Here is a 16,260-nt window from a genome sequence, read left to right on the forward strand (position 1 = left end):
CTTAATTATTTTTGGTTTTTTTAAAATAATCTGACAATTTACTTCAACGGTGCATTTAATTACTATGCCATTTATGCTAACTGAAACTATTTGGGTTGCGCGAGGATTTAGTTAGGCGTTGCTAGGCATCTGCAATTAGAGTGCTTAGCGGCATCTAACTAAGGCATCATTTATATAATCTGGTCCAAAACGTCCATATTTCTATTTAATTAATAAAGAGGTCCTTTCATTAAGGTGCACTAACCAATTTAGTGTACACTAAAGATTAGCGCGCTAAGGTGCCCATAGAATACAATGGATGCCTTATTTAGTATGTGCTAAATCAGTTAGCGCACCTTAATGCAAGGACCCCAAAGTGAAACTAATGTCTCTTGTGTGATAACAACATGTATGCAAAAACAACAAAAATGCTTCTTATCTGTTGGAGTCGCCTCACTGCCGTTCTAAATGCTATGCCTCAGAGATACCTTCATTCTCAAAGTGCTCCCCTAAAAGTCACCCCACCCCCGCGGGTTTCATTTAAATACTGCTTCAGGGACTCGGGTGAGCCGCTTGACCAGTAAATATCTTCCCCCGCCGGAAAGATGTCCTTTCAGTGTCTCAAATTAGTTGAATTTTTAGGCAAGGTCTGCTGCATGAAGGACTCGGGTGAATTTTAAGCAACTAATTTTAGACACAAAAAGGCATAAGTGCTCATGCTCAAATTTCAGTGTAATTTCCACACTAAGTAAAATGCTTGAAACACACTTATTTGTACAGGCTTACTCCGATTAATAGTTAAGACATTTTCAAAGAATTGCCTGAATTTTACTGTATGACATTTATTTGTATAGGTTAATTTTAATTGCTGATTATAGGTTTGTATCTCTTATTATTTATATTATGTACTGTGGATGATTTTTATGCATGTGATTTGTAACTCGACTAGGTAATAGGCATGAGATATTTTTTTAAATAAATAATTAAAATAAATAAACTAGTTTAGTATGGACACTGATGTAGCGAGGGTGTCTCTCCTCGCCCTCTTTACCCCCCCCCCCACCACACACGGTTAAGGGGTCAGGCTCCCCTTTCCTTCACCCAAACCTGTTTAACTTCCTTGGCGCAAGCAGCATCTCCAGCTTGCTGCCTGCTCTCCTTCTGATGTCACTTCCTAGTCGCAGGACCCGGAAGTAATGTCAGAGGGCTGCGCTGAGGCCGGAGCAAGCAGCAAGTTGGAGCTGCTGCTCGCACTGATGAAGAGCTAGAGGTATGTCATAGGTGCCTGTGCAGTGAAGGGGAGAGTGGGAAGGAAGGGGGGGGGGAAGTGGAGAGGAGGTGAGGTGCCTGTGCCTCCACCATGACAGCACCTACACCGGTTCCCCCCCCCCAATACTATGCTACTGAGTATGGATCTTCCCAGTGCCTAACTCTGAGAACCATTTGTTGAATCCCTCCCTAAATTACTCCTGCATCTGCTTTACATCTGATTAAGGAATAAGAAATAATGTGATAAGGATAATAAAATCTGAAATAAAATCTTTTCATTATCCTGTATGTACAGTGGAATTCTGTCTGCAGCCACCCCCCCCCCCCCCACACACACACACCCACCCACCCACCATTTCTTTCTCTTGGTGCCCATTTACTGAAAGTGCTATTAAGGTTACACAGAGTTTTTTTTAAACGCATCTGACCAAGTGGCAACACACCCTTAAAACAGGTTCTGTACTCCAAAAACGTTCATAGGATCATTTATTTGAGGATAATGAATCTGTCTAGCTCAACATTTCCCATCCAAAGCTTGCTCTAAATATACCCAGTTGTTTAAGTAGTTGTAATGTGTGACCACATTCTGTTCTTGCTTAGCAGAGCATGGGACTTACTTTTTGACATCTCAAAGGTCTCGAACTTCACTGGCTGTATGTAGTTCACGAGATTGGACATTTCTTCTGTAGCACTAGCCTCATTTCCAGCAGTTCCCTGAAATAAAAAATGCAACCTTTTCTAGATAAAAATGCAGGTTTCATGCCAAAAGCCTTGTGTTGTGATAAGAATAGCTTGTTTGTTGTGGCAATATATAATAGAGGTTACACATAAAACACATCATGAAAATTAAAGGTGTCAAGCACAATATAATACTTCAAAGAATAACCCTAAACATACCTACACATACACATGCATGCATACTCTCTCATACCTTTGTGCACGTATCCCTATAGACTAAACTATGGTTTGCAGAATTTTTTAAAAATTACTTGCATGAATACTTCAATCACAGATAAACAGGCCAAACTTGTACGAATTTTGCCCAATTAAAATAATTCTTGCTCAATGGAAGGACTTTTCAAGAGTTGAAAACATGGAATGGTAGAATTTAGTAAGTTTGAAAGGGTGTTTGCGGAAAAAAAGGGATGTTTGCACATTTTCAAAAAATTTGGAATCCTCTCACAAAATTTAGTGACATATCACAATTAAAATGAATATCATTTTTTTTCCATGGTAATGTACATCCATGCTGTTAGTTTTCTTATGTTTCTGTATGCTTAGTTTTAGTGTTATCATTATTTGTATACTGATTCTTGTAATTAATCTGTTTTGCTAATCGTTTCTGTGAACTGTTTGTGTCATGATCTGTTCATATTTGAAATTATTAATAAAAATCTATTGAACATAAAAAAATATTACTGAAAACACCTTTTTTTGTAAAATGAAGTACAGAACTTGAACTCTATCTTATGTCGTGTGAAGGAGTACTAAACCGTGATAGCAGTTATTAGCGCAGGGAGCTGTGCTGAATGATCTGTGCTGATCCAGACATTCATAGGAGCTCTATGAGCATTGGGAGCAGCAAGGCTCCCTGCGCTAATAACCACTATCACAGTTTAGTAAAAGTGGGGGGCGGGTTTAATTAGCTATTTTATTGTTTGCAATTTTTTTTTGTATAGAAACATAGAAACATAGAAATAGACGGCAGATAAGGGCCGCGGCCCATCCAGTCTGCCCACCCTAATGACCCTCCCCTACCTTTACCTTGTGAATAGATCCCACGTGTCGATCCCATTTGGCCTTAAAATCAGGCACACAGCTGGCCTCAATCACCTGAAGTGGAAGACTATTCCAGCGATCAACTATCCTTTCAGTAAAAAAGAACTTCCTGGTGTCACCTCGCAGTTTCCCGCCTCTGATTTTCCACGGATGCCCTCTTGTTGCCGTGGGACCCTTGAAAAAGAAGATATCTTCCTCTGTCTTGACGCGGCCCGTGAGATATTTGAACGTCTCGATCATGTCTCCCCTCTCTCTGCGCTCCTCGAGCGAGTACAGCTGCAACTTTTCCAACCGTTCCTCGTACGGGAGATCCTTGAGTCCCGAGACCATCCGAGTGGCCATTCTCTGGACCGACTCCAACCTCAGCACGTCCTTGCGATAATGCGGCCTCCAGAATTGCACACAGTACTCCAGGTGGGGCCTCACCATGGATCTATACAATGGCATAATGACCTCCGGCTTACGGCTGACGAAACCCCTGCGTATGCAACCCATGATTTGTCTTGCCTTAGATGAAGCTTTCTCCACTTGATTGGCAGCCTTCATGTCCTCACCGACAATCACCCCTAAGTCCCGCTCTGCTACCGTTCTTGTTAGGATCTCACCATTAAGGGTATAAGTCCTGCATGGGTTTTGGCTACCCAAGTGCATAACTTTGCATTTTTTGGCATTGAAACTGAGTTGCCAGGTCCTAGACCAGCGCTCCAGTAGGAGTAGATCGTGCATCATGTTGTCGGGCATTGAGTTTTTGTCCGTTGTGCTTTTGCCCACTACATTGCTTAGCTTGGCGTCATCGGCAAATAATGTTATTTTACCTCGGAGCCCTTCTGTCAAGTCACTTATGAAGATATTGAACAGGATCGGGCCCAAGACCGAGCCCTGGGGCACTCCACTGATCACCTCCGTCATTTCAGAGGGGGTGCCGTTTACCATTACCCTTTGAAGCCTACCTCCAAGCCAGTTCCCAACCCATTTTGTCAATGTCTCGCCCAATCCTATAGAACTCATTTTACTTAGCAACCTGCGGTGTGGTACACTATCGAATGCTTTGCTAAAGTCCAGGTACACGATGTCCAGGGACTCCCCAACATCTAGCTTCCTCGTCACCCAGTCAAAGAAGCCGATCAGGTTGGATTGGCAGGATCTCCCCTTAGTAAATCCATGTTGACGGGGATCCCGCAGGTTCCTCTCATCAAGGATTGTGTCTAATTGGTGTTTGATTAAGGTTTCCATTAGTTTGCTCAATACTGATGTGAGACTCACCGGTCTATAGTTTGCTGCCTCAATTTTTGAGCCTTTCTTGTGAAGTGGAATGACGTTAGCCGTCCTCCAGTCCAATGGGACGCTGCCTGTACTAAGGGAGAGGTTGAAGAGCACGGACAGCGGTTCCGCCAAGACATCACTCAACTCCCTGAGCACCCTGGGGTGTAGGTTGTCAGGCCCCATAGCCTTGTTAACCTTGAGCCTTGACAGTTCATCGTAGACACTGCTAGGTGTAAACTTGAAATTACTAAATGGGTCAGCCGAGCTAACCCTTGTCTGTAGCTGGGGGCCTTGCCCCGGCGCTTCTCGGGTGAAGACTGAGCAGAAATATTCATTTAATAGTTGTGCCTTTTCCGAGTCTTTTTCCACATATTCTCCGTCTGGTTTCCTAAGACGTACTATCCCTCCCGAGTTTTTTCTTCTGTCACTGATGTACCTGAAGAATGATTTATCTCCCTTCTGGATGTTCTTTGCTAGAGACTCTTCCATGTGGAATTTAGCCTCCCTGACTGCAGTTTTGACGGCTTTAGACTTGGCCAGGTATTCTACTCTAGAGTTTTGTTTCCCTGATTGTTTGTAAGAGATGAATGCTTTTTTCTTCTTCTTGATGAGGTCTGAGATCTCCGCAGTGAACCACTGCGGCTTATTGTTCCTACGCCGTTTACTTACTAATTTAACATAGCGGTTTGTCGCTTCCTGTATGGTGGCTTTCAGAGTCGACCACATTTCTTCTACACTATTGGTTTCTGCTTGGCTTTGTAGCACCTGGTGAACAAATTCTCTCATGTTCTGGAAGTTTGTGTCCTTGAATTTGAGGACCTTGGTCAGTGTGGTAGGTTTAGTGAAGCCTTTCCTAAGATTGAACCATATCATGTTGTGGTCGCTGGAGGCTAGTGTTTCTCCCACCGAGACTTCTGTGACACTTTCCCCATTGGTAAGTAACAGGTCCAGTATTGCCTGATCCCTTGTTGGGTCCAGCACCAGTTGCCTGAGACGTGCTCCCCTCAAAGAGTTCAATAGCCTCCTACTGCTGCCGGAAGCAGAGGTAAGTGTGTCCCAATCCACATCAGGCATGTTGAAGTCGCCTAACAGTACTGTGTCCCCACGCAAGGTGATATTCTCTATATCTCCTATTAACTCCATATCTAGGTCATCCTGTTGTCTTGGGGGTCTGTAAATTACGCCAAGATACAGGCATTTGTCCTTTCCTCTGGCCAAATTGACCCAAAGAGATTCCCCAGTGTACTGGACGTCGGTGATTCTTGTGACCTTAATGTCATCTTTTGTATATAATGCTACACCTCCTCCCATTCTGCCCTCCCTGTCCCGGCGAAGCAAGTTGTAACCCATGTCCCACCCATGGGTGTCCGTGAACCAGGTCTCAGATATTGCCACCACATCCAGGTCGGCATTCCTTATTTCTGTTTCCAGTTCCAGGATCTTGTTACCCAAACTGTGTGCATGTGTGTTGTCATGATGATGATTTGTATGTATTTGTTGTGACACACTTTCGGAAATGCAGGATAAAAATAAATAAACTATAAACACACACTGTATGAACATATGCATAAGGGTGTCAGGACAAAGGCACGCGCAGACAATTGAGCGCAGCGCGGAGGCGCGCACCGCAGAAAATTACTGTTTTTACGGCTCCGACGGGGGGGGAATCCCCCCACTTTACTTAATAGAGATCGCGCCGCGTTGTGGGGGCGTTGTAACCCCCCACATTTTACTGAAAACTTCATTTTTTCCCTGTTTTTAGGGAAAAAGTTAAGTTTACAGTAAAATGTGGAGGGTTACAACCCCCCAAACCCCCCACAATGCCGGCGCGATCTCTATTAAGTAAACTGGGGGGGCTCCCCAACAAACCCCCCCGTCGGAGCCCCTAAAAACTGTAATTTTCTTCGGCGCGCGCCTCCATCTTGCGCTCAGTTGTCGGCACACGCCTTTGTCTTTCGCGGGGTTGTCTATGAACCTGCATAAGTTCCGACACTCCTCACACTCCTAGTGGTCAATGCAGTGAGCTGCGCTCTTGGAGAACTGGGTTTGATTCCCTACTGCCACTCCTCGTGACCTTGGGCAAGTCACCTAACTCTCCAGGTACAAAAACCACCTCAGACTGTGAAGCTACTAGGGACAAAGAAAGTACCTGCATATAATGTGTAGAGTGCTGCTTATACTGTATCTAGAAGCACTATAGAATGATTAGTAGTAATATATATATTTTTTGTATTTATATATCACTTATAGACACATGATGGCAGATAAAGGCCAAATGGCCCATCTAGTCTGCCCATACTCAGTAACCATTATCTCTTTCTCTCTCTGAGAGATCCCACCGTGCACAGAAAGTGGTTTTACATTCAGGTACTCAAGCATTTTTCTCTATCTGTCCTGGTGGGCTCACAATCTACCTAATGTACCTAATGCAATGAGGGATTAAGTGACTTGTCCAGTGTCACAAGGAGCAGCTCTAACCACTGCGCCACACACCAGTCCCCTAGCAGTAATACTGCTTCTATTATCTTTTGTTCATAAATGTATTGAACGTTAATATTTTTATCTTTGCATTGTGCTTAGTAATATATATTTTAAGTATTTTATATTTATCTACATTACGCTTTGTGAATCATTATGGGTTGCATTTTGGGTGCCACCTTAGACCTGGGGGAGGAAGTGAGCTTCAGAAGGTACTAAGTATTGGGAGGTTGTCCAAATGTGATAGGATTTGCTATGGGGAAGGGGATGCTATTAGTGAGGTCGCTGTGAGGAAGGGGCTGCCATTAGATTAGTTGTGGACTGGGTGGGGCTAGTGTTGAGGGAGGAGTGGGTCTTTCTTTCTGGATTTATTCCAACCATGGAAAAAAAAATCCACAGCTAAAACAGATGTTTGTGTGTGTATACTTATAGATATATATTTGGATAAATAGATAGTGTTATCTGTAGGTGAGGGACTCTAAAGGAAGGTTTCAACCCCCTTGAGCTTATAAAGAATCAAGTATTAACCTTTTCAGATTCTGGTGTTTTCATTTCATGGTTGGAATACGATAAAATCAGAAACAAAGGCACTATTGCTGATATGGGAGTCAAAGCATAGCCTTCAGGCAGCTAAATGCAAAACCTAAAGTGGATTCCTTTCAGTTCTTCTGGTGGAACTCAAAGGAAGTTGCTGGACTCACTCTGCCTATACCAGCAATGACAGAGTTAACTTCCATGAGTGGTTTTTGAACTCTGAGAGACTGTTGATGCAACTAGAGTGTGTCAGTTTGGAGTCTGAAGTTGGAGGCAGAGGGCTCATAGGGAACCAAAGTAGAAAGTAGAGAACGGGAGGTTGTTTTTCAGCTAGCAAAAGAAATTCCGACTCTTCTGCAGTTGATAATGAAGCAATCAAAGAACACAAGAACTACTACAGAATCAATGTACCTCAATGCAGGTGCTTTATTTATGACAACATCTAAAATCCACATGTCATAGACAGTTCACATGTATTTATAACACATAAAATGTGTCAGAAAGGGACCCAACACGGTCCATGTTTCGATTGTAAATATCTTCCTCAGGGGTCCTAAGACCGTCAGGTAAGTGGATAAAATCTTAAAGTAAAATTGGGTTAGCAAAGCTCCACCGCTGGAGAAAATGTCATCTCACTTAGAAGTGGGCAAAGTGTTTTTCAGCTACCCACAGCATTAGGTGCTCAATTTCCAGAGGGTGCAGGAAACAAGAAGATTCCCCAAAAAGGATTGGAGCTTCTACCCAGTCTTTTACAAAATAGAGGAACATAAGAACATAAGAATTGCGGCTGCTGGGTCAAACCAGTGGTCCATCATGCCCAGCAGTATGCTCACGCGGCGGCCCTTAGGTCAAAGACCAGCACCCTAACTGAGACTAGGCCCACCAGCGTATGTCCTTGTTCAGCAGGAACTTGTCTTACTTTGTCCTAAATCTCTGGAGGGTGGTTTTCCCTATGACAGACTCCAGAAGAGTGTTCCAGTTTTCCACCACTCTCTGGGTGAAGAAGAACTTCCTTACGTTTGTACGGAATCTATCCCCTTTCAACTTTAGAGAGTGCCCTCTTGTTCTCCCTACCTTGGAGAGGGTGAACAACCTGTGCTTATCTACTAAGTCTATCCCCTTCAGTACCTTGAATGTTTCGATCATGTCCCCTCTCATTCTCCTCTGTTCAAGGGAGAAGAGGCCCAGTTTTTCTAATCTTTCACTTTTGTGGCAGCTCCTCCAACCCCTTAACCATCTTAGTCACTCTTCTCTGGACTCTTTCCAGTAGTGCCTGTCCTTGCTGACAAAATTTCCTCTGAATTCAGGGATGTATTACAACCCCAACAACAATCCAGGAGAGACACAAAGGAACAAAATCAAAGAAGAATCTCTACCAAGATACAGAGATAACCTGCGGTTTCAATATAGGTCCAAGATCTCATTTTTGTATATTTGGCACTAATTACACGTAAGCTCAGTTATATGAAGGGCATTAGAGTACAATTAAATGCATACTACTTCTCCTTGGCCTTCTGCTCTTAATTTACTTCCCTTTGATGACAACTTTTCGCAAAAGTTGCATTCCTGGCTTTATGAAATTAGTGTGGGCAGAACTAAATTTTCTGTTTCCTCTTCTACCATATTGTTCATCCCTTTTCCCAACCTTTTTACTTTTATTGTAATCCGCTGATTCCCTCTTTCCTCATGTTCACTACCCTATTTAATTTTTACTTTGTTTATTTTACATTTTAAATTCTTATTATAAACCACTTTGATTTACCTTTGCTTTTATATTTGAGATATACTGTAATAAATAAATTGAACTTGAACTTGAACCTGAGACTGATGAAATGAAAGCCTATTTTATTGGAATAACTTTATCACAAAAGACAATCCCACTTTACTTTTCATAACTCAAGAGAGGATAAATCAACTTAAATAACAACAAAAAAATGAAGTAGAGAATAAGAAAATAAAAATTGCCATACTGGGGACAGAAAGTGCTGGGTAGACCTTTATAGTTTACTAGTATTTTAGCCTGTTACATTAACGGGTGCTAGAATATATGTTTGTCTGTCTTTCCTTATTTCTGTCTCTCTCTCCCTCCTGCTGACTTTCTTTCTGTCTGTCTCTTTCCCTGGCCCCCTTTGTCTGTCTGTCTTTCTGTGTGTCTCCCTGTCCCTGTATCTTTCTTCTTTTCTTTCTGTATCCCTTCCTCCCACTGTCTGTCTTTCTTTCTATCTATCTATCTATCTGTATCTCTCCCTGCCTCCTATGCAGCAGCATTTCTCTCCCCCCACTTCCCTGTGCAGAAGCCACAGCAGCATTCCCTCCCCCTCATTTCCCTCCCCCCACACTACTTCCCTGTGCAGCAGCAGCGTTTCCCCTACCCCCCTTTTCCCTTCCCGTGGTCTGGCCAGATCCCTTAGTCCCTTACCGCCCCCCCCCTTCCCTTCCCGCGGTCCCGACAAACCTGCGACTCCAGCAGCGTCTGCAGCACTCTACACACGCTACTTTTGGGTCTTCTACTGCCCTGATTTGCTCTGCTGCGTGTCTGATGATGTCATCAGGGACGTGCCAGAGTAAATCAGGGCAGTAGAAGGCCCCGAAGCAGCGTGTGTAGAGTGCTGGAGTCGCAGGTTTGTAGTCGGGAAGGGAAGGGGGGGCGGGAAGGAACTAAGTGAGCCGGTCGGATCGCAGGAAGGGAAGGGGGGGAGGGCGGCAAGGGAGTAAGTGAGCCTTACCGATCGTGTGGAGAGCAGGGAGTCCAGCGCTGGCAGCCAGTCCTGCGAGTGTAGGTAGGGGCTGGGAATTCGCGCATGCGCACTCCTGCGGCCACGGACCTACATCTCACGGATCAGGGAAAATGGAACACGCAAGTAGGAGTGCGCATGCACAGCTAGGGTTTTATTTTATAAATATTCCACAAATGACATGATGATTTGGATAGGCTGGAGCAAGCTTTGACAGCAACTCCAGTAATTGGATCCTAAGGACAGTACCAGGCGGACTTCTACGGTCTATGCCAAAGAAAGACAAATTAATCATGAATTAATAATGTGTGTGATGGTTGGGCAGAGTAGATGGACTGCTCAAGTCTTTATCTGCCATCATTTACTATGTTGCTATGTTTACTAATAAGAATAAATAAGCTGACAAATCAAAATTAGGTAGCCCGATGCTTCAAGTGATGGGTTAGGAACAATGAGACAGAACTTCAAATTTTGTTTCTACCATTGATAAACACTGTGCTCGGGGCCAAGTTACTTTATCTGGTATTGCTTCAGGTACCATATAAACTATAACCGCCAGATTCTGTAGAGATCGCCCAACTGCTATCATTTAGGTTTGAGGATTTATATTAGGTTTTGGCAGGTGTAACCTTTGGCATGCAAATCCATGCTAAGTGCTATTTTAGTGGATAGGCACTTTGGGCCTGATTCTCTAATCAATTTTAGGCGGCGGTAGGTATCCTACCAATGTTTGGCAGCCAATCGGGATGCACATTTTCTAAAAAAAAAAAACTTGGGCGAGGAAGGACGCCTACATTGTAGGCATCTGTTGTGCGTTTACGGAGATGCATAGGGGCACTTACAGATGCCCAAGGCATGGAGTGGGCGTGGTTTCCCCAGAAGTGGCCTTGGGCGTCAGTAAGAATCTCTACACATCTCCATAGGTGCGAGGCAGATGCCTCAAATGCTGGCCTACATTTAAGGCATCTGTCAGGAAAAATAGCCATGATTCTCCAAAGGAAGCCGATACGTGATTGACACACGATCGGCGGCCGCCGAGATCGGCATCCTATAGAGCAGTGGTTCTCAACGCTGTCTTAGGGGACCCCCAGCCAGTCAGGTTTTCAAGATATCCCTAATGAATATGCATAAGACATATTTGCATGCCTGTTTCCTCCATTATATGCAAATCTCTCTCATGCATATTCATTAGGGATATCTTGAAAACCCAACTGGCTGGGGAGTCCCCTAGGACAGGGTTGAGAACCACTGCGAATATTAACGGTGCCTAACTTTGAGTGCCATTTACTGAAGGTGAGGACATTGTACCTACTTATAATTTGTTGTACAGACATGCACTAAGCAATGTAGGCAGCTTCCCAGGGAGGCTGGCCTGAAAGAAGTGTCTCATTTGTTGCCGGTTTAAAAAAATGTTTGGATAATTTTCTAAAACAAAGGTCCATAAGCCATTATTAAGATGGACTTGGGGAAATTCACTGCTTATTCCTAGAATAAGCACCACATTATATGTTTTACTCTTTGGGATCCTGTGACTTGGGTTGGCCACCACTATAAACAGGATACTGGGCTTAATGGCCTTCAGTCTGTCCCAGTACGGCAACTCTTATGTTCTTATATTCTAGGCTATATGGCTACATGGCTGACATAATACCATTAATCTTCATTTGAAAGAAAAATTTAACAGTTGTCATAAGTGAAGCTTTCTCTTTCCAGCAGATGGCAGCAAAGCACCATTTAATGAGCATGGAAGCTAAACAATCAGCTTTAAATAAATATTCAGTGGCAGCCCAACCAACACTTGAAAGAAATCCATTTAAAATTGTGTGGATTTGATAGTCAGTGGAACTTAGCTAGCGGTGAATGATTTCTGGCCGGCTAAGTCCCATTTGGCCTGCAATCCACCAATATTCACCAGGAGATAGCTGCCTATCTCCTGCGGAATATTTTGCTTGCTGGCTATCCCTGAGATGGGCTATGTCTTGCCGATTTTCATCTGTAGGCCAGATAAGGCACATAGCCAAATAGATGCCTAACACGTAGGTCCATCTTTGGCCATTAGCCATAGCTGGCCAGCTAATGAAAGTCGGCTTGGCCAGTTAAATTCAAGCCACCAAACTTTGACCTGGATAGTCAATGCTGGTAGCCGGATATGGCCCTGGCATCAAATATCCAGGATTGCTGCCAGCTGTGGGAAGTAGCTAGGATGCCTCCCGCGGTTTCAATATAGGGCACAAGATCTCATTTCCGTATATTCTGCACTAGTTACAAGTAAGCTTAGTTACACGAAGAGCATTAGAGTAGCCGAGACTGATGAAATGAAAGCCTGCTTTATGGGAATTACTTTATCACATAAGACAATCCCACTTTACTTTTCATAACTCAAGAGAGGATAAATCAACTTAAATCACAACAAAAAAATGAAGTACAGAATAAGAATTGCCATACCGGGACAGACCATAGGTCCATCAAGCCCAGTGTCTTGCTTCAAACAAGTTTCAAGTTTCAAGTTTATTCAGTTTTTGATGAATCGCCTATTATAAATTCTAGGCGATGTACATGTTACAATTTTAATATAAGAAACTTACAAGATAATTCAAAAATACAAGATACAAATGATACATACATGAGTTTAGGGAGAGAGGGGGAAAAGTTACAATAATAGGGTATTGTTAAAAAAAAAAAAAAAAAAAAAGGAAAGAACAATAGGGAGGGTATTTATAAAACCAGAGCACAATGTAAAAAAGAATTAAGAAAGCTGTGTTAAAAATCATAGGCATCTTTAAATAAATAAGTCTTTAAAAGTGATTTGAATTTTACAGAATCAGGTTCAGATCTAATATACTGTGGTAACATATTCCACCATTGAGGGCCCATAACTGTAAAAATATCTAGTCTTCTGGTTCCAATAACCTTTAAAGATGGTACTGAAAGGAGACTCTGTTCCGATGATCTTAACGAGCGTTTTGGCTTGTATGGAATTAATAACTTAGATATGAACTGCGGTTCATTAAAAGCTAATGTTTTAAAAATAAGAAACATTATTTTAAACATGATCCTATGCCCAATGGGTAACCAGTGTGCATCCTTCAAAAGAGGTGAGACATGGTCATACTTTTTTGCATTATAAACTAATTTTACGGCAATGTTCTGGATAATCTGTAATCTCCTTTTCTCCTTATTTGTGATATTTAAAAATAAAGCGTTACAGTAGTCGATTTTTGATATTATAAAAGAATGGATTAATATTTTCAGGGATGAAGTAGTAAGGAATTTAGAGATTGATCTAATTTGACGAAGTTTGAAGAAACAGGTTTTAACTATAAGAGAAATATGATCATGGTATGAAAGATTCGCATCAATTACTATTCCAAGGATTTTAACTGAGGGAACCAATTCAATTTGAATGTTTTTAAGATAAAAAGGATTACTAAGTGTTATTTCTTTTTTCCAAGTAAACAAAATGGATTTTGTTTTATTAATATTTAACGCAAGTTTATTTGAATCCAACCAATTTTGAATTTTTTCCAATTTTTGATTTATAGCTAAGATTTCTGAATAATTTCCGGGATCCAAGGGGTGAATAAGTTGTATGTCATCAGCGTAAGAGAATGGTATAAAACCTAAGGCCTGACTAATTTCTAATAACGGAGATAAAAAGATGTTGAATAATAAGGGGGATAGTATTGAACCTTGAGGTATACCAAAAGAAGTGGTAAATGAATTCGAATTTTCATTGTTAAATCTGACTGTAGAAGTTCGATTTGAGAGGTAAGATTTGAACCATTGTAGCACTTGTTCATTTATTCCTTTTTCCTCGAGTCTAATTAAGAGTAAATCGTGATCAATGGTATCAAAAGCGGCCGAAATGTCAAGGGAGAAAAGAATAACTGATCTGTGGTGATCTAAATAGTATTGAATGTTGGTGGTCAATCCTATTAAAGAGTATTCTGTGTTATGAAATTTTCTAAAACCAGTTTGATTCGGATGTAATGCATTTGTTTTCTCTATGAAATCGGACAGCTGATTAAATATTAACTTTTCTGTTAATTTTGCTATAAATGGTATATTAGTGATCGGCCGAAAATTTGATACTTCATTTATACTAATTTTATGATCTTTAATGATAGGAGTAATAGAAGCCATTTTCCAATGTGACGGGACAGAAGATGTAAGCAGACTGTTCTGAATAAGAGATAGTATGAATGGTCCGAAATGTGAAAAATATTTTTTTAGATAGAATGGAGGTATCAGATCGAATTGAGAACTTTTTAAATTCATTTGCCGAAATAAGGATAGAATTTCTTGGAGAGAAGGAACTTTGAAGTTAGAACATTTTGACGTTGGAATTAATGTGGAAGGAGAGTCTAAGTTATTTAAAAGTACCTGGCAAGATCTCAAAGATTAAAACATATTATATGCTCCTTATCCACTCTGAGGGAAGAAATATTTTCTTCTGTTTGTTTTAGCAACTCATATTTATCTACTCCACTCAGTATTTTATAGACATCTATCATAGCTCTCCTGAGTCATCTCTTCTCCAAGTTGAAGAACCCTAGCCACTTTAGCCTTTCTTCATAGGGGAGTCTTCCCTTCCCTTTTATCATTTCCGTCATCCTCTGTACTGTTTCTAATTCTGCTATAGGAAACTATGGTACCTTGTGTGTCTAACTGCTTTGCAAATGAACCCCTATGGGCTCCTTTTACTAAGGTGCACTAGCATTTTTAGCGCACGCACAAGATTAGCGCGCGTTAGCCGAAAAATTACCGCCTGCTTAAAAGGAGGCGGTAGCGGTTAGCGCACGCTAAAACCGCTAGCGTGCCTTTGTAAAAGGTGACCAGAACTGCACACAGCATTTGAGGTGTTGCCATACCACAGAGTGATACAAAGGCATTATAACATTTTCATTATTGTTTTCCATTCCTTTCTTGATAATTCTTAACCTCCTATTTCCTTTCTTAGCCACGGCTACACACTCAGCAGAAGGTTTAATCATATTCTCAACAATGCATCACGTAGATATAAATCCTCTTTCCTATATTCATCACTTTGAATTTGCTCACAGTAAATGTCATCTGCTATTTTGATGCTCAGCCTCCCAGTCTCGCAAGGTCTTCATGCATTATTTCACAATCCTCTTGTAACATAGTAACATAGTAGATGACGGCAGATAAAGACCCGAATGGTCCATCCAGTCTGCCCAACCTGATTCAATTTAAATTTTTTAATTTTTTCTTCTTATCTATTTCTGGGCAAGAATCCAAAGCTTTACCCGGTACTGTGCTTGGGTTCCAACTGCCGAAATCTCTGTTAAGACTTACTCCAGCCCATCTACACCCTCCCAGCCATTGAAGCCCTCCCCAGCCCATCCTCCACCAAACGGCCATATACAGACACAGACCGTGCAAGTACTAGCCTTAGTTCAATATTTAATATTATTTTCTGATTCTAAATCCTCTGTGTTCATCTCACGCTTCTTTGAACTCAGTCACAGTTTTACTCTCCACCACCTCTCTCGGGAGCGCATTCCAGGCAACCACTACCCTCTCTTAACAACTTTGGGCTCCTTTTTCTAAGGTGTGCTAGCGTTTTTAGCACACTCTCAAGATTAACGTGCGCAAACCACGTACTAAACGAAAAATACTACTGCAAACTCTATGGAGGCGTTAACGTGTAGCGCGCGCTAAAACCGCCAGCACACCTTAGCAAAAGGAGCCCTTTGTGCCATCAGAAAATTTAATTATCTGACTAGACACTACCATCTCTAGATCATTGATAAATATGTTAAAAAGCAGCAATCCCAGCACAGACCCCTGGGGAACTCCATTATTTATCCTTCTCCGCTGAAAATACTGATCATTTAACCCTACTCTCTGTTTTCTTTTAACCAGTTCTTAATTGATAATAGAACATTACCTCCTATCCCATGACTTTGTAACATCTCAACTTATTTCCCCCGCTCCTTTTAAAACATAATTAAAAATCTTTATTATTGGGGAAGTTTTTATTATTTTTCTGATAGGAATGGAAAACAAATATCTATGGTATTTTGTGTGTCTAAATGCTTTGAGAAGGAGCCTTATAATAGAATTAGGAACAGTACAGAGAAGGACAATGAAAATGATAAAAGGGGCGGGACGACTTACCTATGAGGAAAGGCTAAAGTGGCTAGGGCTCTTCATCTTGGAGAAGAGACAGCTCAGGGAAGATATGATAGAATACCAC

At 41.7% G+C, this 16,260-nt stretch overlaps 1 protein-coding gene across 11 annotated transcripts in view; it reads right to left on the reverse strand.

Annotated features, from left to right (window-relative positions):
- The window catches only part of PLCB1 (phospholipase C beta 1), a 1,208,816-nt gene that overhangs the window by 405,090 nt on the left and 787,466 nt on the right, over positions 1–16,260 (reverse strand). For all 11 annotated transcript variants that reach the window (XM_033937380.1, XM_033937379.1, XM_033937383.1 and 8 more), the window contains one exon: positions 1,866–1,962. In XM_033937380.1, the coding sequence (XP_033793271.1) occupies positions 1,866–1,962 (97 nt within the window). The remainder of the gene's footprint in view (positions 1–1,865; positions 1,963–16,260) is intronic.

Source organism: Geotrypetes seraphini, chromosome 3 (assembly GCF_902459505.1).
Source record: "Geotrypetes seraphini chromosome 3, aGeoSer1.1, whole genome shotgun sequence".
NCBI lineage: Eukaryota > Metazoa > Chordata > Amphibia > Gymnophiona > Dermophiidae > Geotrypetes > Geotrypetes seraphini.